Source organism: Anomaloglossus baeobatrachus, chromosome 10, assembly GCF_048569485.1.
Source record: "Anomaloglossus baeobatrachus isolate aAnoBae1 chromosome 10, aAnoBae1.hap1, whole genome shotgun sequence".
Lineage (NCBI taxonomy): Eukaryota > Metazoa > Chordata > Amphibia > Anura > Aromobatidae > Anomaloglossus > Anomaloglossus baeobatrachus.
Window position 1 is genome coordinate 213467708 of NC_134362.1, and position 21687 is coordinate 213489394.

The following is a 21687-nucleotide window of genomic DNA, read 5'->3' on the forward strand; positions in this document are numbered from 1 at the left end:
CCACCATTTTAAAATCTTACCTAAAATGGCTGCCACCAAAAATAGCACATGGTTTATCACAGGATTGCGGCCTAGAGTCCCCACATCTCAACACAGTCCACTCATCCGGATTTTTTCCGACCACAACTACACACAACTTCATCAAATTCACCATCTTTCTCTCAAGATAAACAACACCAACAAAACCAACAAACAAACACAGGAGTAGATGACTCACAACTGACACACAACTTGAACACTAAGTAAAGTTTTTGTTAAGTCTGCAGCAGGCGCCTCTTCACGGTGTCCCTGCCCAGTTTCTACATGATCTGTAATTCATAAAGACACCAATGGTGTCACCCCTGGCTACAAGGTGCCCGTACCAGCCGATTCACATCCAGCGCTCTTTCTAGACTCCAAGACACCTCATACCAATTATATCACCCAAGCTTGCGCTAAGCCCCAATGGTATCCGTACCAGCCATTTCACGTCCAGCATTAGGCCCCAAGACTACCACGTACCAGCCACAATGCGCAACTTAAACACTATGCCCCAATGGCATCCATACCAGCCATTCCACGCTACACTGCGCTAGGCCCCAAGATTACCACGTACCAGCAGTCTCACGTATTTCCTCACAAAGCCATAAACTGTACCACAGGCGACAATCGTATACTATACCACAGACAATATCCTTCACCATATTAACAAATTTGAGAGCCCGTGAAAAACACGTGCCTAACCTGACCAATTAAAACCTGCACTATATCTCTAGGCCTCTTGCCGAGTCATTCACTCTAGGCCTCGAGCCACAACTCTATTTAAATCTCCACCAGAACCGCAAAACATATGACCGGCAACAACCAAAAACCGTACCACATGGAGCGTCCTCCACGTTTCCAAACACTGCTCAAAAACCCACTTGCTATCCTAACTACCAGTCAATCTCCCCTCAACACAAATACACACAACAGGCAGCAGGCAACTGAATTTGTGACGGTTCTTCCACAATTAAATATGGCCAGCAGCGGAGAATCTCTTCTGCCATCACAGAGATCGCAAAAACCGGACACGGTCAGGCAATCACTGCCACATACCCTGAGACACACAAGTAAGACTTCAGATTATAAAAATCAGCAGACTTACCATGTGTTCTTGTATAAGAGTTGATCAGACTCTTGGTTCAGGGTATCCAGCACGACCTGCCATTCCAATCGCCGGTCCTCAAGATTGTAGAGTTTCTCCTATACTGGCCCCACGTTGGGCGCCATTTAATGTTAGGGTGAACTCTTAATCAGAGATCACTAGTTGCCTACTGCCTGGTCTAATTGGTGTGGATCGAGTGCATGCTTGAAAAATGAGATCAGACACAGTCGGATATTCATCTTTCCTCGACAGAAGTCAGCTCATGCTCTGCTTTATTACAACTGAGCTTGCTCTGATATGACCTTGCAAAGGGGCATGGTCAGCCCCACAGTGAGCATACTTGGATGTGTCCATTGGTCAGTGGGTTGAACAATGTGTTAGTCCATGAGCTGATTGGTGGGCGTCATTGTAGGCGGGTCTATGATGTCATCGGATGGATCCATGGTGATGGGAGGGACATCATCTGGTGGATCCATGCTGATGGTAGGGTCTGTGATGTCATCGGGGGCCATCTTGGCTTTCTCTTAAGAGTGACTGGCTTATGTATAGAGAATTCATTTCATTGAACACACTTCTCACAGTGCTCTATGTCCAGAAGTTAATTAAGTATTTCATCTTATGGCTCTCCTCAACAGAAAACCAGGTATGATTTCCTTTACACGTCACAAATCCTTGCTCCTTCGTGTATCACATAAAATCCAATTAAATGCATTTTAAGTTTTTGGGTGTAATGGGAAAAAATTATGGAAAAGTTCACGGGTTATGAATACTTTTTCAAAGCACTTTAAATCTATAAATACAACAAGTGAACTATGTGTTGATTATGTCATCAATTTTCTAAGTAAATATATTCCTAAATGTGCTATGGACATGAATTTCTCATCTGATGTCGATAACCCACAGGAAAAAAGTATTGAACATACTTACTGAGATTTATTTAACACTTCATACAAAATCCTTTGTTGGTGATGAAGCTTCACAATGCTACCTGTATTGGGGCACTAGTCATCTGCATTGTTCAGGTGGATTTTGGCCCATTCTTACACACACACACGCTCCTCACATCCTGCAGGTCCCAGGCTCCTTCTATTAACTCTGAGGTTTTGTACCTGCTAATTCCAGATCTTTCTGATGCTCTCCATAGTGGTTCATGGCTCTCAGATAACGCTTCTGAAAATGGTTTTCACTTCTCTGTCTGAAATCTTGCAGGGTGCACCTGGTCGTGGTGAAATAATGTTCTTGCTACATCTGAATTCTGGCCCCAACAGTCATTGGAACCTTCAGTATTTTAGAAATTCTTCTGTAACTAATGCTATCAGTATGTTTTGCAACAATAAGGTTGTGAAGGTTTTGAGGCAGCTCACTGGTTTTTCCCATTATGAGATGTTTCTTGTATGGCATCTTGATAACGAATATAGTCCATATAAGGAAAGAAGGAAACCATAAGGTAACCTGAGGGCTGGCGGTGCAGGACTTTTCCTTCACTTGATAACGAAACGATATCTATATCTTGATAACGAAACTCCTTTATCTTTTGTTGATATTTTTCACTAAGTGGCAGGATTGATTTCTAATTACTGCCAAATTTCAGCTGGTGTCAGGACTTTCCATGAATTTTGCACCTCTGTTTCATGTGTTCAATATTTTTCCCTGTTATTTCTCATTGATAGACATCACTTAATTTATTGACCTCTATGGATTGATTTCTTTGCCTGTGTGGATTGGATGGGTTATTACTAGTGATGAGCGAGTACCAAAAAGCTTGGGTGCTCGAGGCTCGGGCCGAGCATCCCAAGATACTCGTGTACTTGGCCCGAGCACCGAGCCCAATGTTATCCTATGGGAGACCCGAGTATTTTTATGAAATGACCCCCCGGCAGCATGCAGAAACCGTGTGGAATGTCCGTGTGTGTGATGCACAATGTCGTTTATAAATGTCGGCTGACAGCAGACAGAGTTGCGCTATGAGAATGAACTTGGGTGAACTTCACCGACTTAATCCTCATACCGCGGCTCAGTCTGTGTCAAGTACTGATTAGCGGTCACCTGTGAAGGATTCACCGGTGACCGCTAATCCTCCGAGTGACTGAGTTTCCCCCCCTCTCTCATACTCACCGATCCCCGATCACCGGCACGGCGCTGCACGGCGTTCACACTGCTCCGGCGGCTTTTACTATTTTGAAAAAGCCGGCCGCTCATTAATCAATCTCGTATTCCCTGCTTTCCCCGCCCACCGGCGCCTATGATTGGTTACAGTGAGACACGCCCCCACGCTGAGTGACAGGTGTCTCACTGCACCCAATCACAGCAGCCGGTGGGCGTGTCTATACTGTGCATTGAAATAAATAATTAAAAAAAAACGGCGTGCGTTCCCCCCCAATTTTAATACCAGCCAGATAAAGCCATACAGCTGAAGGCTGGTATTCTTAGGATGGGGAGCTCCACGTTATGGGGAGCCCCCCAGCCTAACAATATCAGTCAGCAGCCGCCCAGAATGGCCGCATCCATTAGATGCCACTGTTCTGGGACTGTACCCGGCTCTTCCCGATTTGCCCTGGTGCGTTGGCAAATCTGGGTAATAAGGAGTTAATGGCAGCCCATAGCTGCCACTAAATCCTAGATTAATCATGTCAGGCGTCTCCCCGAGATACCTTCCATGATTTAATCTGTAAGTTTCAGTAAATAAACACACACACCCGAACAAATCCTTTATTAGAAATAAAAAACACAAACACATTCCCTGGTTCACCAATTTAATCAGCCCCAAAAAGCCCTCCATGTCCGGCGTAATCCAGGATGGTCCAGCGTCGCTTCCAGCTCTGCTGCATGAAGGTGACCGGAGCAGCAGCAGACACCGCCGCTCCTGTCAGCTCCACGCGGCAACTGAGGTGAGTAGCGCGATCAGCTGTATCCAGTGGTGGCCGCGGGTAACCTCAGTGACAGCTCAGCTGATCGCGCGGCTGTCTTCAGTTGCCGCGTGGAGCTGACAGGAGCGGCGGTGTCTGCTGCTGCTCCGGTCACCTTCATGCAGCAGAGCTGGAAGCGACGCAGATGAGAAATTCATGTCCATAGCACATTTAGGAATATATTTACTTAGAAAATTGATGACATGATCAACACATAGTTCACTTGTTGTATTTATAGATTTAAAGTGCTTTGAAAAAGTATTCATAACCCGTGAACTTTTCCATAATTTTTTCCCATTACACCCAAAAACGTAAAATGCATTTAATTGGATTTTATGTGATACACGAAGGAGCAAGGATTTGTGACGTGTAAAGGAAATCATACCTGGTTTTCTAAATGTTTTAAAAATATAAATCTACATATTGTGACCACCTTCCACTGTCCTGCATTTGTATTCAGCACCCGGGGTCAGCAGTTTGTAGGACCACCTTCCTCTGTCTTGAATTTGTATTCAGCCCCCTGGGGTAAGTACTTTGTAGGACCACCTTCTTCTGTCTTGCATTTGTATTCAGCCCCCCGGAGTCAGCACTTTGTAGGACCACCTTCCTCTGTCTTACATTAGTATTCAACCCCCTGGAGTCATAGTTTGTCGGACCACCTTTCCCTGCAATTACTGCTGCTAGTTGTTTGGGAGTATGTCTCTACCACATTTACACATTTGGCTCATTTTTCTCTTCACACGCGCTCCTGTTGTGTCCCATGAATGGGAACAACCTGTTGTATATATTTCTTGCATTGCATATTTTCCTCCTATCAGGAAATTCCTTTATTGTTACTATGTAGATTTAGACTGTATGAAGATTGTCCCTATGTTCCTCCCTTAGTTGGCTTCTATATAGAATGCTCCTCCCTTCTTCTTCAGTTTTGTCTAGAGGAACCATTGAAGACACGTGTACACACTGTACAGATTATTCCTTTTCACCTGCCTTTACCTTGTACTTAATACAAGATTCTAGAAGAAAACTATAGCGTCTTCCTACAAGTCATCGTTTCTGGCTGAGTTTAAAACTATCTGTGGATGCCTATAGTGTGAGTACAAGCATGCAGTTATCTAAGGGACTGATAATTAGAGCGCTTGGGATTCACAGCTACCAGGAAGAGACAGAATAGTGAAAGTGAAAAGGACTAGCTGTGACCGGGATTAGTATACATATATCAGTAAAGAATCAGTTACCAGGAGTGCTATACTGCATACAATCTAGAGAAAGGATTAACCCAAGGGGCTGATAACAAGCCACAGCATAAAACTTTATAGCAGCTTGCAGACAGAAAGTGCCCTGTAAAGTATTAACCTGTTATCAGAACTGTGTGCAGCTATAAACCTAGAATCACCCATAAGCTAATTGTAAGCTGCAGCCAGAGACTCTGCAAATACATTCTGCAAACACAGGCTGCTCCCCAGCTCAGATTGCAACATTGTATTGATCTCCCTGACAACCCTTTCAAAATAGTAAAAGCCGCCGGAGCAGTGTGAACGCCGTGCAGCGCCGCGCCGGGGATCTGTGAGTATGAGAGAGGGGGGGAAAACTTCAGGGACCGTACGCCGTTTTTTTTAATTATTTATTTCAATAGTCCTGAGAAGGACTTCTGGTCACACTGTTTGCAGCCCTGCTCCGGAACTAACTATAAAGGGCCGCAAACCTTTCCCTGAAGCAGCAACACTCTCCCTGCACTGACTGTCTGGATGGCTGTGTGCAGAGCACAGCGCGCCCGCCGGTATAAAGGCTCGGTCACGCTGTGCGGGCCGGCCAATCACTGCAATTCCACAACTAACAGGGCTGTGGCATTGCAGTGGTCTGCCAGCCAATCCCTGCATGAGGGCTGGCTCTCAAAACAGCGCCAACATGCAGGGATGAAGACCACGAGTACAGCACGAGTATCGAGAGATTACTCGGTACCTGCCGAGTAGCCCGAGTACAGTGATACTCGTGCGAGTACCGAGTAGTGACAAGCGTACTCGCTCATCACTAGTTATTACCAACATCTGATGAGAAATTCATGTCAATAGCATCTTTAGAAATATACAAACAAGAAGGACTTTGTTCAGCAACAAAATCCCGATAGTACTGCTGACTGACTGAAATTGGACTGGTTAATAGAAGCCCCAACACGTGCAACAATGGTGGTGCTCAATCCGTGCACAGTACTGCAACATCTAATCAATTTTCAGAGATAGAAAAGGGGATGGCACTCATTGATGCTTAAAAATGATAAAAATGTCCTTTATTCTTTTAATTCATAAAACATGCGGGCGGTGGATGCGGGCCACGTCTGGACGATGGCGGTTTAGTGCGCGATCGTGCTTCAACAGGTCAGGACCGGTTTTGCGCGGCCGTGTGTGAAGCGGCTGTCGTCCACATGTGATCAATATCCACAGTCCACATGTTTTATGGATTAAAAGAATAAAGGACGTTTTTATGCATTGGGGAGTGCCACCTTTAGAAATATACTTAGGGTGGCTTTACACGCTACGATATTGCTAAAGCGATCTCGTTGAGGTCACGGAATTTGTGATGCACATCCGGCCGCTTTAGCGATGTCGTTGCGTGTGACACCTATGAGTGATTTTGAATCGTCGCAAAAACGTTCAAAATCGCTCATCGGTGACATCCCCCTCTTCCCAATTATCGTTGCTGCTGCAATAACGATGTAGTTCGTCGTTCCTGCGGCAGCACGCATCGCTACGTGTGACACCGCAGGAACAAGGAACCTCACCTTACCTGCGGCCGCCCGCAATGAGGAAGGAAGGAGGTGGGCGGGATGTTACGTCCCACTTATCTCCACCCCTCCGCTTCGATTGGGCGCCCGCTTAGTGACGTCGAACGCACCTCCCCCTTGCGGGAGGGATTGTTCGGCGATCACAGCGACGTCGCAGAACAGGTATGTGCATGTGACGCTGCCGTAGCGATGTTCGCTACGGCAGCGATCACCACATATCGTTACAACGACTGGGCGGGAGCTATCGTGCTCGACATCGCTAGCGATGTTGCAGCATGTAAAGCCCGCCTTACTTATAAAATTGGTGAGGTGCTCAATACTTATTTCACCCTCTGTATATTTATCATTGGTCATAAATGGCTAAACATTGTCTGTCCATCTCCAATATATCAACTTTATAGTCTCTACATTAAGTTATTAATAGATATTTTAAGAGCAGCCGGAATGTATCAGTTGTGTAGTTAGCACAGACGAGAGTGGCGATGGCTCTGAGTTCCATACCTAATTCTGGGTTCATGACTGCAGACACACATGGCAGAACCATGCTTTATTGTCATCTGTGAATAGATCAGTGCATCATAGACCAGGCCATAGGGTCATTGTACTAGGAGTCAGCAAATTCTGCTCTCAGTCCCAGAGATGCTTTAGGCCTCGGTGGAGGTGAACTGGTAGCAGTAGTCAAAGTTCTTCGGACGTGGAGGAATGGGTGGTGGTTGGTCTGGGATAGATATGTTCTCCAGGTCCAATAATCGCAGCTTCAGTTCAGTGTTCAGCAGGAGATCCAGGTCTGTGCGTGTCCGCTCACTGGGCATTTCCCGACCCAACAGTGCATTTAGGCCATCCAGCCACAAGCAAAACTGCAGATAAATGAGAAGAAAGGAGATGAACAGCTTAAATGAGTACCAACCCAAGTCTTCACCAGGCTTTCAACCATAATCTTCAGCCCAATGCTGGACTTAGGGATGGGACCATTATATGGTATGATGCGCCTCCAGGGGTAGACCAGCACTGATTATGTAAGCACTGTGTCAGTCTCCCTCTAGGCCCAAGAGCAAGGTAGAGTTTCTCAGACCACCAAATCTCTCCAAATGTGCATAGGGTAGTCTGAGAATCTGATGGATACTTTATATTCCGTAAATGAAGATAAGACTAGTATTGTATGGGAAGTAACCAGGTATATTATCTTTACATTCTGCATATGAAGCTTCTATTGTGAGCTGGGATACTTTGTAAAGTTATTCCAGTTATCTGATGTCTGCCAGCCTGGCAGACCTTCACTACTATTTTTCTTCCTTCTGACCTTTGTTGTTTCCCAGAAGATCTTACACTCATCAAAATACTAAGCCTTACGTCAGTAGAAGAGGGGGCAATGAAATTCAGACAGCAGTCCACATCATAGCAGACAGAAAATGCTTGGTCCATGAGGTCCTGCAACGAGACAGGACAAGAATCACAAGTGATCCCCCTCACATATGCAGTATCATCATGGAGCCTTATCACTCACTTTATTCTGTTTCCCGGAGTTCTTCTCTTTCATGTGTGGACAATCTTTTCCTGTTAACACATATTTGATGTCGACAACTGAAACTGAAATACAAACATTAAAAAAGTCTCCATGCATTGCAAAACCGCAAATAAAGGTCTGATCCCACATCCCAGCCAGACTCCTGATGCCACATCCCAGCCAGACTCCTGATGCCACATCCCAGCCAGACTCCTGATGCCACATCCCAGCCAGACTCCTGATCCTACATCCCAGCCAGACTCCTGATCCTACATCCCAGCCAGACTCCTGATCCTACATCCAAGCCAGACTCCTGATCCTACATCCCAGCCAGATTCCTGATCCTACATCCAAGCCAGACTCCTGATCCTACATCCAAGCCAGTCTCCTGATCCTACATCCCAGCCAGACTCCTGATCCTACATCCCAGCCAGACTTCTGATCCTACATCCCAGCCAGACTCCTGATCCTACATCCCAGCCAGACTCCTGATCCTACATACAAGTCAGACTCCTGATCCTACATCCCAGCCAGACTCCTGATCCTACATCCCAGCCAGACTCCTGATCCTACATCCCAGCCAGACTCCTGATCCTACATCCAAGCCAGACTCCTGATCCTACATCCCAGCCAGACTCCTGATCCTACATCCAAGCCAGACTCCTGATCCTACATCCCAGCCAGACTCCTGATCCTACATCCCAGCCAGACTCCTGATGCCACATCCCAGCCAGACTCCTGATCCTACATCCCAGCCAGACTCCTGATCCTACATCCAAGCCAGACTCCTGATCCTACATCCCAGCCAGATTCCTGATCCTACATCCAAGCCAGACTCCTGATCCTACATCCAAGCCAGACTCCTGATCCTACATCCCAGCCAGACTCCTGATCCTACATCCCAGCCAGACTCCTGATCCTACATCCAAGCCAGACTCCTGATCCTACATCCAAGCCAGACTCCTGATCCTACATCCCAGCCAGACTCCTGATCCTACATCCCAGCCAGACTCCTGATCCTACATCCAAGCCAGACTCCTGATCCTACATCCATGCCAGACTCCTGATGCCAAATCCCAGCTAGACTCCTGATGCCACATCCCAGCCAGACTCCTGATCCTACATCCCAGCCAGACTCCTGATCCTACATCCCAGCCAGACTCCTGATCCTACATCAGAGCCAGACTCCTGATGCCAAATCCCAGCCAGACTCCTGATGCCAAATCCCAGCCAGACTCCTGATCCAAAATCCCAGCCAGACTCCTGATGCCACATCCCAGCCAGACTCCTGATGCCACATCCCAGCCAGACTCCTGATGCCACATCCCAGCCAGACTCCTGATGCCACATCCCAGCCAGACTCCTGATGCCACATCCCAGCCAGACTCCTGATCCTACATCCCAGCCAGACTCCTGATCCTACATCCCAGCCAGACTCCTGATCCTACATCCAAGCCAGACTCCTGATCCTACATCCCAGCCAGACTCCTGATGCCACATCCCAGCCAGACTCCTGATGCCACATCCCAGCCAGACTCCTGATCCTACATCAGAGCCAGACTCCTGATCCTACATCAGAGCCAGACTCCTGATCCTACATCAGAGCCAGACTCCTGATCCTACATCAGAGCCAGACTCCTGATCCTACATCAGAGCCAGACTCCTGATCCTACATCAGAGCCAGACTCCTGATCCTACATCAGAGCCAGACTCCTGATCCTACATCAGAGCCAGACTCCTGATCCTACATCAGAGCCAGACTCCTGATCCAAAATCCCAGCCAGACTCCTGATCCAAAATCCCAGCCAGACTCCTGATCCAAAATCCCAGCCAGACTCCTGATCCAAAATCCCAGCCAGACTCCTGATGCCACATCCCAGCCAGACTCCTGATGCCACATCCCAGCCAGACTCCTGATGCCACATCCCAGCCAGACTCCTGATGCCACATCCCAGCCAGACTCCTGATCCAAAATCCCGGCCAGACTCCTGATGCCACATCCCGGCCAGACTCCTGATGCCACATCCCAGCCAGACTGCCGATCCCACATCCCAGCCAGACTGCCGATCCCACATCCCAGCCAGACTGCCGATCCCACATCCCAGCCAGACTCCCGATGCCACATCCCAGCCAGACTCCCGATGCCACATCCCAGCCAGACTCCCGATGCCACATCCCAGCCAGACTCCCGATGCCACATCCCAGCCAGACTCCCGATGCCACATCCCAGCCAGACTCCCGATCCTACATCCCTGCCAGACTCCCGATCCTACATCCCTGCCAGACTCCCGATCCTACATCCCTGCCAGACTCCCGATGCCACATCCCAGCCAGACTCCCGATGCCACATCCCAGCCAGACTCCCGATGCCACATCCCAGCCAGACTCCCGATCCTACATCCCAGCCAGACTCCCGATCCTACATCCCAGCCAGACTCCCGATGCCACATCCCAGCCAGACTCCTGATCTTGCCCTGCAACGTGTGACTACACTAGACCCTATGACATTTCCAGACTCTTGGTTCCAACATGCCTTGTGTAACATCCCCAGACTCCACATCTCACCATGCCACATGTGACATCACTAGAACCCCGATCAATACCACTATGCCATGTGACATCAACTTACATCTGATTCTACGCTGATGTGTGACCAAACTCCTGATCCAGCCCTGTCATGTGTGACATCACCAGACTCCTGATCCAACCCTGTCACGTGTGACATCACTATCACTTGAGGGTGCTTTACACGCTGCGACATCACTAGCAATTGCAAGCGATGTCAAGCGCAATAGCACCCGCCCCCGTCACTCGTGCGACATTTGGTGATCGCTGCCGTAGCGAACAATATCGCTACGGCAGCGTCACGCGAACATACCTTGTCAGCGACGTCGCTGTGACCGCCGAACAATCCCTCCCTCAAGGGGGAGGTGCGTTCGGCATCATAGCGATGTCACTGCGGCGTCACTAAGCGGCCTGCCAATAGAAGCGGAGGGGCGGAGATGAGCGGGACGTAACATCCCGCCCACCTCCTTCCTTCCTCATTGCCGGTGGACGCAGGTAAGGAGATGTTCGTCGTTCCTGCGGTGTCACACACAGCGATGTGTGATGCTGCAGGAACGACGAACAACATTGTACCTGTGGCAGCGATGATATTAAGGAAAGGAGCGACGTGTCAACGATCACAGTTTTTGAACGATTTTGCGATCGTTGATCGTCGCTCTTTGGTGTCACACGCTGCGATGTCGCTACCGGCGCCGGATGTGCATCACTAGCAATGTGACCCCGACGATATCTCGGTAGCGATGTTGCAGCGTGTAAAGCACCCTTTAATCCTATAATGCTACGTGTGACACCACCAGACTTGCCTCCACCATGCCAAGTGAAAAAAATCACCAGGTATCTGGTGATTTCACATGTAGCATGGTGGAATCAGACACTCAATTCTATTCTGCCATGTGTGACAATGCCATACACTCAGTTCTACTCTGACGTGTAACATGACTAGACTATTGATCCCACCCTTGCACATGTGACATCAGCCTCATGGTCCCACCCTGGTAAATGACTTCACCTGGAGGAGGTGTTCTAGAGTGGATACATCTTGCTATCAGAGCTTGAGTACTGAGGATCTATTAAATGTCATCAGCCGGTCACAAACACTTACTTTTTTGTGCGAGTATTTCTATAGGTGGGTTGTCTATTTTGTCCTCCACATCTCCATAGTGCAGAACTTTATGGTTTGGAGAAAGACGACAAAACCACAATTTATCTGGAAAAGAATGCCACTATTTTTATTAACAATGAACACCCTTGGATTATAGGAAGTCTGAGGCGTGTGGTGGACAGAAGAGGCGTGAGGCCCTATAATAAAGCCATGTGTTGTTAAGTTGGAACATGGCTGTAGAGGAGCGAGGAGATCTGTCAATTAGTGGAAAGACATCATCAGATTATTAGTAAATCATGTAAAGAAAAGCAAATTGATGGGTTACCTTGTCTCCGGCGACTGCTGATCTTCCGGAACTTGGTGCCTTCACAAAGGTAGTGAAGCCGATGTTGTTTGATCAGGTCCAGCAGCTCCGGTTGTAACTGCTTCCTCAGATCCCTGAATAATTTCACAAAAGAGAAATCTAAGGCCTCATTCACACATCCGTATCAAAGAAGTATGTGAAATAATGGTAGCAGTGTTTCTCGGGGCTTTGCATCAGGGCGTCTGCTTTTACCATCACAGTCATCAGCGTTTGTTACGGATGGTTAAAGAAACTACAAAGCTTCTCCTATAATTTGCAATGTTAAACACGTTCAGCATTCGGATGGCACACATCATACGTGTGTTGCACGTGTTTTTTACAGACCCATAGACTTCTATTGGTCCTCATCTGTGCAGCCAGAAAAAAATGGACATGTGAGCAGCCCCATAAATTATGAGTGCATGTAGTATTTGTGAAAACTGGGAAACCACAGGGACAAGGACAAGTAAGCCTAAGATGAAGGTCTATGTCCAAGACACATCTGGACCTGCACATGTCACCTTCTCCTATAAATGTGGCACATCTCCCATGCTTTAACTGTTATCATCAAATCTCACCTCCTCCTCCTTTTAATTGTTTCCAGCACCCCTTCCCTTTGCATATAATTAATGTCACATGTAAAGTGAGGTGTGTTGGCTGTGACGACATGGACTCTCATGGGTTAACGTTTCTTAACATTCAGCCAGACTATTGTTCTTATGTGTGCTAAGTCATGTTTGCTTAGCTATTGCTCTCCAGACTTTTCCAGTAATCCTTGTATTGTAGTTGTTTATTGATAATGTAATTACCTTAGTAGCCATTGTCTAGTCGGTGACTTGCCGACTCCATGTAGATATACTGAGTCTTTCTATGCACATCATTTAAATGAACATTATCCATGCAGCTTGAAATTCATCCAATGGGAGAAGCAATCTTGTCCAACCAATCGATGAGGACGCAGTGTATCCTAAGGGAAGGTTATGGCTATAAAAGGGACTTCTTTAAGCCACCAGGGTTGATGAAGGTTGATGGATGCTGATGGATCCAGTCTAAGCTCTTTGGAGCTGACTAGAGGATCAGGATATCTTATGGCTTCAATCTAGGGACTCCGGTTCTGGTTGGAGACCATATCCACAGCCTAGGGATTTCGACTCCGGCTGCCAGGATTGTAACATCAAACCAGGACTACCTAAGGAGGACACTCAGGTTGGGACAGTTCAGTCACCTGTTACAGACTTTGCAGACCTCACACAGCTTCCTAAATCTGGCGTTATTCCTTTCTCGGTGGGTGCTGCTGGATTGGAGTAAGTTGCCCTGGAACCTGTGAGTCATGGACATTCTAAATCCCTGGTGAGCCAGCGGAAGGGTGAGACACTGTTGCCTGTTACATTTGTGTGTTTTGCTGGTTATGTGCCGTTAATTGTTTGGGGATCCAATAAAGTCTAATTATTGTGGTTCCCTCACCCTGTGTTGTCTGAGTAGTGTTACGCCCACGGTTAAGGAGGCCGGTGTTCAGTTGGGATGAGCCCTGAGCCACGCTGTCTTTCTAAAGGCGGCGGGTTTTAGTGGACGAGAGCACCCACTGAGCCCCGTGTCTCCACATTGGCTACATGCTTTTTTTTATTATTTGTATGTATTTATTTTGGACAGCTGATCATGGGACACCTTCATTTTCTTATTACATATCCCAGTCAAATTGTAAAGTAAAGGCCCCATTACACGCTACGATATAAATGACGATATGTCGTCGGGGTCACGTTTTTCGTGACGCGCTTTCGTCGTCGTTAGCGACGACGTTGCATGTGACACCTACGAGCGACTACGAACGACCTTAAAAATAATCGTAAAACTAGCGAAATCGTTGATCGTTGACACGTCGTTCATGTTCAAAATATTGTTCGTCCTTTTGAACGCAGCAGACAAATTGCTACATTTGACATCCTGCCAACGACTAACAACATCGTTAGTGCGTCCGTCATCAGCGACGCGGACGTGTCGTAACGAGCAATGCTCCATGCCTCCTCCGCTCTGATTGGTGTCACGCCAGGGTGTATGCTATGGACAATTATACACCTCTGTCGTTGCCAGAATCGTTGGGAGGAATGCTGTATGACTGTGTCCACACGACCTCTTTGGTCAAACAATATATCGCTGAACGATGTAGCGTCGTTTGTGAAATGGGTACGTGTAACCGCTACAAAATGACCTATGAGCAATCTCGGCAAATCATAGCAACGAGCTGGGCGTGTCACATCGCTAACGAGATTGCTAGCGATATCGTTGCATGTAAAGCGGCCTTTAGGGTAGGCGCCAATCAATATACTTATTGGCATTATAATCCTCTACCTAAAAATACAGTTTTTGTCCAGAGTGGCGGTATCTACTGCCAGGGGAATGCAGGGTATTTTCTATCAGATCATTCCTGCATCTTGCCTCCATGTTTGTGTCCTCGTCAGGGGTTGTCCTGACCTGCAGTGACCTATGGAAGTAACACTATACACCTTTCCAGATGGGCTGCAGGGTCCACCTGTCAAAAAGCCAGACACCTTTACTTTACTCTTCTAATATTTCTCCTATACAGACTGAATTAAAATAATACCGATTCCCCACCCCACAAATGATATGGCCCTCAAAGTGTTAAGGAGGGCTTCTGGATCAAATACTAAATTAACCTTGAGACGTAGGGGAATGTGGGAAATAGCCAATGAAACAATAGCATCCTCCCCCCACCCCACAATTCATTTTATGGCCCTCATAGCATCGTCCCCTACCCCACAATTCGTTATATGGCCCTCATAGTGTCCTCCTCACCCCACAATTCATGAGTTGGCACTGATAACCTCGCAGTCTGGGGGATTTTTTGTTCAGGAGGCAAATGCATATATACAATATATGTGACCTTGTTATATTTAGGGCTGTGATGATGTGTGACAAGACAAGTAGTGGCTGGAAGATGGTGACATGAAGTTCTGATCAGAAGAAACAACAGAAAACTAAGCAGATAAGACAGCAGCGGTAAGTAACTTTATGGAAGTATTTATTCTGTACTGTATGACTTGGAGTAATGCTGTTATATGTTAAACTCCTTAGGCCATATGCTCACATTTGTGTGACATTTCCGTGTGTTGCCAGACTTTTTTTATCAGATGGCACGCAGACTCCTAGAGTTTCATAGATCTATTCACATATTTGTGAAAATCACAGTTCCGGGAATGAGATCTGTGAGACTTGGAGCATGTGCTGTTCTGATCCAATTATGAGGAATAGCACATACTCCATGGGTCTGTGCGCTGTCGGAGGAAAAGAAAAGTCAGGCATCACAGTAACACTACACACGGATGCAGGAATGTAGCCTCATTATGTATAACACCGTCCATTAGTATTTATTATACTCACTATGTAAAGCGCCATCCTTAATTACATAGTTTCTCTTTTTATTATGTATAACACTGTCCCCTATTAGCATCCTTGCTAGTTATATATGTCACTTATTATATAGTTTTGTCCCTTATTATATAGTGTCCTCTCTTGTTATGTATAGCAACGTCTCTTATATAGCATATGCTCGTTATTTTTGTTATTCACAGTGCCCTCTTTGTTACTTAATCCTCTCTTGTTAGATATAAAATGAAGGAGCAGCATCTGACCAGAAGACCAGTCCATCAGCTTCTCTGTTAAAAATTAAGCCTTACCATGTTCCATCATCAGTCCTGTCATGTTATATCTAACAAGAGAGGACACTATGAAATAAAGACAGAGCGCTATAAATAACAAAAATGACAAGAGAATCCAATATGTTAGGGACAGTATTGTACATAAAAAGAGAGGGTGCTATGTAATATATACACACTGTATCTGAAGCTGTGTCACCAAAGAAGAAGAGGGTGCCCAGACACAATTTCTTGCACAGAGGCCCCAAACTGTCAGTGTCCGCCCCTGGACTGATGTTTGTTTCTTACATGACAGGTGGGGAGAGAGCTTCATCCTGGTTCAATCTTTCTTCTTGACGTCTTCGGAGAATCTCACTATAATTAAGAGATGAGATTTTTGTTCGAAAAAATTCCAGAGATGTTGGAGCATGACCGAGAGTACGAGAAATCTGTTCCTTTACCACATGCATCACCTGTACAAAAAAAATCCCCAGAAATTACACAAAGAAAACCATGACAAGAGAAAGTCATTATACAAAATATACGAGAAGAGGAGGTCACCCCACAAAGGAAAGCAGGAGAAGGTCACCCCATGGAGGAAAGCAGGAGAAGAGGGGGTCACCCCACAGAGGAAAGCAGGAGACGAGGTGGTCACTCCACAGAGGAGAGGAGGAGATCACACCACAGAGGAAAGCAGGAGAGGAGGCGGTCACCCCACCGAGGAAAGCAGGAGAAGAGGAGGTCACCCCACAGAGGAAAGCAGGAGACGAGGTGGTCACTCCACAGAGGAGAAGAGGAGGTCACCCCACCGAGGAAAGCAGGGGAAGAGAAGGTCACCCCCACAGAGAAAAGCAGAGAAGAGGAGATCACCCCACAGAGCAAAAGAGGAGGTGTTACGTCACCACCGGAGTCCACTCCAGCGACTTCTACTTCGATCACCAGGCGACGTTGTGTTCCTGCCGTAGATAGTGCTGGCGAAAGCCTTGCAGCGTTTCCTTGGGTTTGCTAATTATTATCGCAAATTTATTAGAGATTTTGCCAAAATTGACAAACCCCTCACCGATTTGACTAAAAAGGGGGCTGATTTGGTTAATTGGAAGCCAGAGGCGATCCACGCCTTCTCATAATTAAAAGAATGTGTTTCCTCAGATCTGATTCTGATTCAGCCTGACCTTATGCGTCCGTTTATAGAAGAAGTCGATGCATCTGAGGTTGGAGTAGAAGCGGGGCTATCACAAGGTACTCCATTTCTCACTCAGCTTTGTCCTTGTGCCTTCTTTTCCCGCACGTTTTCTCCCACGGAGAGAAATTATGACATTGGTAATTGAGAGCTGTTGGCAATTAAATGGGCCTTCGAGGAATGGCGCCACTTCCTCGAAGGCGCCAAACATAAGGTCACAATCATCACAGGCCATAAGAACCTCACTTATCTGGAATCTACTAAGAGACTCAATCCTAGGCAAGTTAGGTGGGCATTGTTCTTCTCCCATATTTGATTTCGTGGTAACATTACGGCCCGGTACCAAGAACACAAGAGCTGATGCACCTTCCCATAGCTTCTGTCCCTCTCAGTCTGAAAACTCTGAACCAGTTCATATTTTAGCTAAAGGCATTATTGTGTCATCTGTTTCCTTAGATTTGATAGAAGAGATCCATAATACCCAAGACCAAGCTCCTGAAACCACTCTTGACCGTAAACTGTTTGTCGCCCCCTCACTTCGCCTACGGGTACTCCAGGAATCCCACAATTCTGTGCTTGCAGGTCACCCTGGTATAGGCAATACCCTCCGACTAGTAACCAGAAATTTTTGGTGGCCAACCGCAGCGAAGGATTGTAAGGAATATGTACTGGCTTGTGAAACTTGTGCTCGAGCCAAGACACCCCGTACCCGCCCTACTGGATTTCTCCAGTCCCTACCTACTCCAGTAAGCCCTTTGACACATATCTCCATGGACTTCATCACTGACCTCCCACCCTCAGAAAGGAAGACTTGTATCTGGGTAGTAGTGGATAGATTCAGCAAACAGTGTCATTTTGTTCCTTGGTCCGGATTACCTAATTCTGAAACTTAGCAGGTTGTTGATTTAGGCATATTGTGCGGTTACACAGGTTTGTGGAAAATATTGTTTTTGACCGAGGAACACAGTTCGTCTCGAAATTCTGGAGGGCGTTCTGTAAAAGGATCAATATAGAGTTATCTTTTTCTTCTGCCTACCACCCAGAGACCAATGGTCAGACTGAACGTTCCAGTCAAACCCTTGAACAATATCTCTGGTGTTATGTCTGACCGTCAGTCTGACTGGGTGGAATATCTGTCGCTAGCTGAGTTCGCCATCAATAATCAGTATCAGGAATCCATCCAGACAACCCCCTTTTTCTAAAATTTAGGGTTGCATCCACGTTTTGGTTCTTTTTCTTCCACTGCGGTGGATACTCCTGAGGCTGAAATAACTGTAGACAAGCTGAAGGCTATCTGGTCTGAGGTGAAAGAGAACTTAAAGAAGGCAAAGGTTGGTCAAACCTCCTCTGCTAATAAGAGACGTTCCAAGGGCCCAAGCCTTGGAGTTGAGGACAAGGTATGGTTATCCACACGGAATATTAAACTCAAGGTCCCTTCTGCTAAGCTGGGTTCCAGATTTATTGGACCTTACGAGATACTCGAGGTCATTAATCCTACAGCTTTCCACCTGAAACTCCCCCCATCCTTTAAGATATTAAATGTGTTCCACAAGTCCCTCCTGAAGTTATATCGTGTCCCCATTCACCCAGTCAGGGCCCCCCCTGCTCTTGTTTTGGTTGAAGGTAACTTGGAGTATGAGGTACAGAGAATACTTGATTCGCATATTGTCAGAGGGGTGGTACAGTATTTGGTGCATTGGAGGGGTTACGGCCCTGAGGAGAGGTCATAGAGCGATATTCATGCTAAGGGTCTGGTCCGGCAGTCTCGCCTCCAATTCCCTGGAAAGATGGGTTTTAAGGTTCCAGAGGCCCTTCGTGGAGGTGGGAGGGGTACTGTTACGTCACCACCGGAGTCTGCTCCAGCGACTTCTACTTCGATCACCAAGCGACGCCGTGTTCCTGCCGTGGATAGTGCTGATGATGGGAGAGGAGTCGATGCAAGCAGCACCGGTGGGCGCAGGCTCCGCTCATCCACTGGGCTGGGGTTCCTTGGGATCTGCAGTACCACTGGCTGACTGTAGGTGGCGTGTCTCTTCCAGCTGGAGTTACCATCATTCAGCTACAAACAATGGGAAGACACCACACCCTTCTTAATTCCCCTCCTGTCTGCTGACCACTGCCAGAGATAGTTCTGAATTCCTGGTCCCTGTTCCACCCTGTTCTGTTTAGTGATTCTGGTGTTCTGACTTCTGCGTGTTTTCTGACTACCCTACTGCCTGCTGTTTATGTACCTCGCTGCTCGATCCGGATTTCACCTCTGCTTTGTTTGCTGATTACGTCCTTGCCTGACGATTCTGTCCCTGTTTTGCATTTCCTGGTTCGACCCTGCCTGACTACTACTCTCATCGGACTGCAGCCTTCCACAGGTAGTGATCACCTTGGGCCCTGTGTAATTCCAAATCCCTGTATAGGGGTTAAAGGGTTTCTCTAAGGGTCCTGCTTGGTGAGTGGCTTCCATCTAGCCTGACCATTACAGCCCGTCTGAGTCTGTGAATCCAGGCATGCGTTACAGGAGGTCATCCCACAGAGGAGAGCAGGAGAAAAGGAGGTCACCCCATCGAGGAAAGCAGGAGAGGAGGAAGTCACCCCACGGAGAAAAGCAGAAGAGAAGGTCACCCCACAGAGGAAAGCAGAGAAGAGGAGGTCACCCCACAGAGGAGAAGAGGAGGTCATTACACAGAGGAAACCAGGAGAAGAGGAGGTCATTACACAGAGGAAACCATGAGAAGAGGAGGTCATTACACAGAGGAAATCAGCAGAAGAGGAGGTCATTAAACAGAGGAAAGCAGGAGAAGAGGAGGTCATTACAAAGAGGAAACCAGCAAAAGAGGAGGTCATTACACAGAGGAAACCAGGAGAAGAGGAGGTCATTACACAGAGGAAACCAGGAGAAGAGGAGGTCATTACACAGAGGAAACCATGAGAAGAGGAGGTCATTACACAGAGGAAATCAGGAGAAGAGGAGGTCATTAAACAGAGGAAAGCAGGAGAAGAGGAGGTCATTACAAAGAGGAAACCAGCAAAAGAGGAGGTCATTACACAGAGGAAACCAGCAGAAGAGGAGGTCATTACCCAAAGGAAACCAGGAGAAGAGGAGGTCATTACACAGGAAATCAGAAGTAGAGAACATTACATAGCAGAAACCAGAAGAAGAGAAGGTCATTTCACAGAGGAAACCAGGAGAAGAGAAGGTCATTACACAGAGGAAACCAGGAGAAGAGGAGATCATTACACAGAGGAAATCAGGAGAAGAGGAGGTTATTACACAGAGGAAATCAGGAGAAGAGGAGGTTATTACACAGAGGAAACCAGCAGAAGAGGAGGTTATTACACAGAGGAAACCATGAGAAGAGGAGGTTATTACACAGAGGAAACCAGGAGAAGAGGAGGTCATTACACAGAGGAAACCATGAGAAGAGGAGGTCATTACACAGAGGAAATCAGGAGAAGAGGAGGTTATTACACAGAGGAAACCAGCAAAAGAGGAGGTCATTACACAGAGGAAACCAGCAGAAGAGGAGGTTATTACACAGAGGAAACCAGCAGAACAGGAGGTCATTACACAGAGGAATCCAGGAGAAGAGGAGGTCATTACACAGAGGAAACCATGAGAAGAGGAGGTCATTACACAGAGGAAATCAGGAGAAGAGGAGGTCATTACAAAGAGGAAACCAGCAAAAGAGGAGGTCATTACACAGAGGAAACCAGCAGAATAGGAGGTCATTACCCAAAGGAAACCAGGAGAAGAGGAGGTCATTACACAGGAAATCAGAAGTAGAGAACATTACATAGCAGAAACCAGAAGAAGAGAAGGTCATTGCACAGAGGAAACCAGGAGAAGAGAAGGTCATTACACAGAGGAAACCAGGAGAAGAGGAGATCATTACACAGAGGAAACCAGGAGAAGAGGAGGTTATTACACAGAGGAAATCAGGAGAAGAGGAGGTTATTACACAAAGGAAAGCAGGAGAAGAGGAGGTCATTACACAGAGGAAACCATGAGAAGAGGAGGTCATTACACAGAGGAAACCATGAGAAGAGGAGGTCATTACACAGAGAAAACCATGAGAAGAGGAGGTCATTACACAGAGGAAACCAGCAGAAGAGGAGGTTATTACACAGAGGAAACCAGCAGAAGAGGAGGTCATTACACAGAGGAAACCAGCAGAAGAGAAGGTCATTACTAGAGATGAGCGAACCGGTCGCGGTTCGGCTCGAGGTTGGTTCGCCGAACGGAGCTCCCGTTCGAGTTCGGTTCGTCGAACGTTCGACGAACCGAACTCGAACTGCATAGGAAACAATGGCAGGCAATCACAAACACATAAAAACACCTAGAAAACACCCTCAAAGGTGTCCAAAAGGTGATAAACAACTCACAACACAACACAAACACATGGGAAAGTGACAAGGACATATACTCATGCGAAAACAAAACAGCTGGACAAGGAAAAAGAGGAGGAGACACAGATATATGAGTATATGCAAGGAAACATCGATGCCATTACTGTGCAACTTGAGCCCTGCTCATTTTA

General features: G+C 47.0%; 1 protein-coding gene across 1 annotated transcript in view; it reads right to left on the reverse strand.

Moving 5' to 3' along the window:
- Positions 1-7343: 7343 nt before the first annotated feature.
- Positions 7344-21687, reverse strand: part of ELMO3 (engulfment and cell motility 3) — a 111832-nt gene continuing 97488 nt past the window's right edge. Inside the window, exons 16-21 of the mRNA XM_075326275.1 lie at positions 16285-16448; positions 12308-12420; positions 11983-12087; positions 8316-8398; positions 8162-8239; positions 7344-7668 (exon numbers count right to left, since the gene is read on the reverse strand). Coding sequence (XP_075182390.1) covers positions 7456-7668; positions 8162-8239; positions 8316-8398; positions 11983-12087; positions 12308-12420; positions 16285-16448 — 756 coding nt within the window. The 3' untranslated portion in view covers positions 7344-7455. The remainder of the gene's footprint in view (positions 7669-8161; positions 8240-8315; positions 8399-11982; positions 12088-12307; positions 12421-16284; positions 16449-21687) is intronic.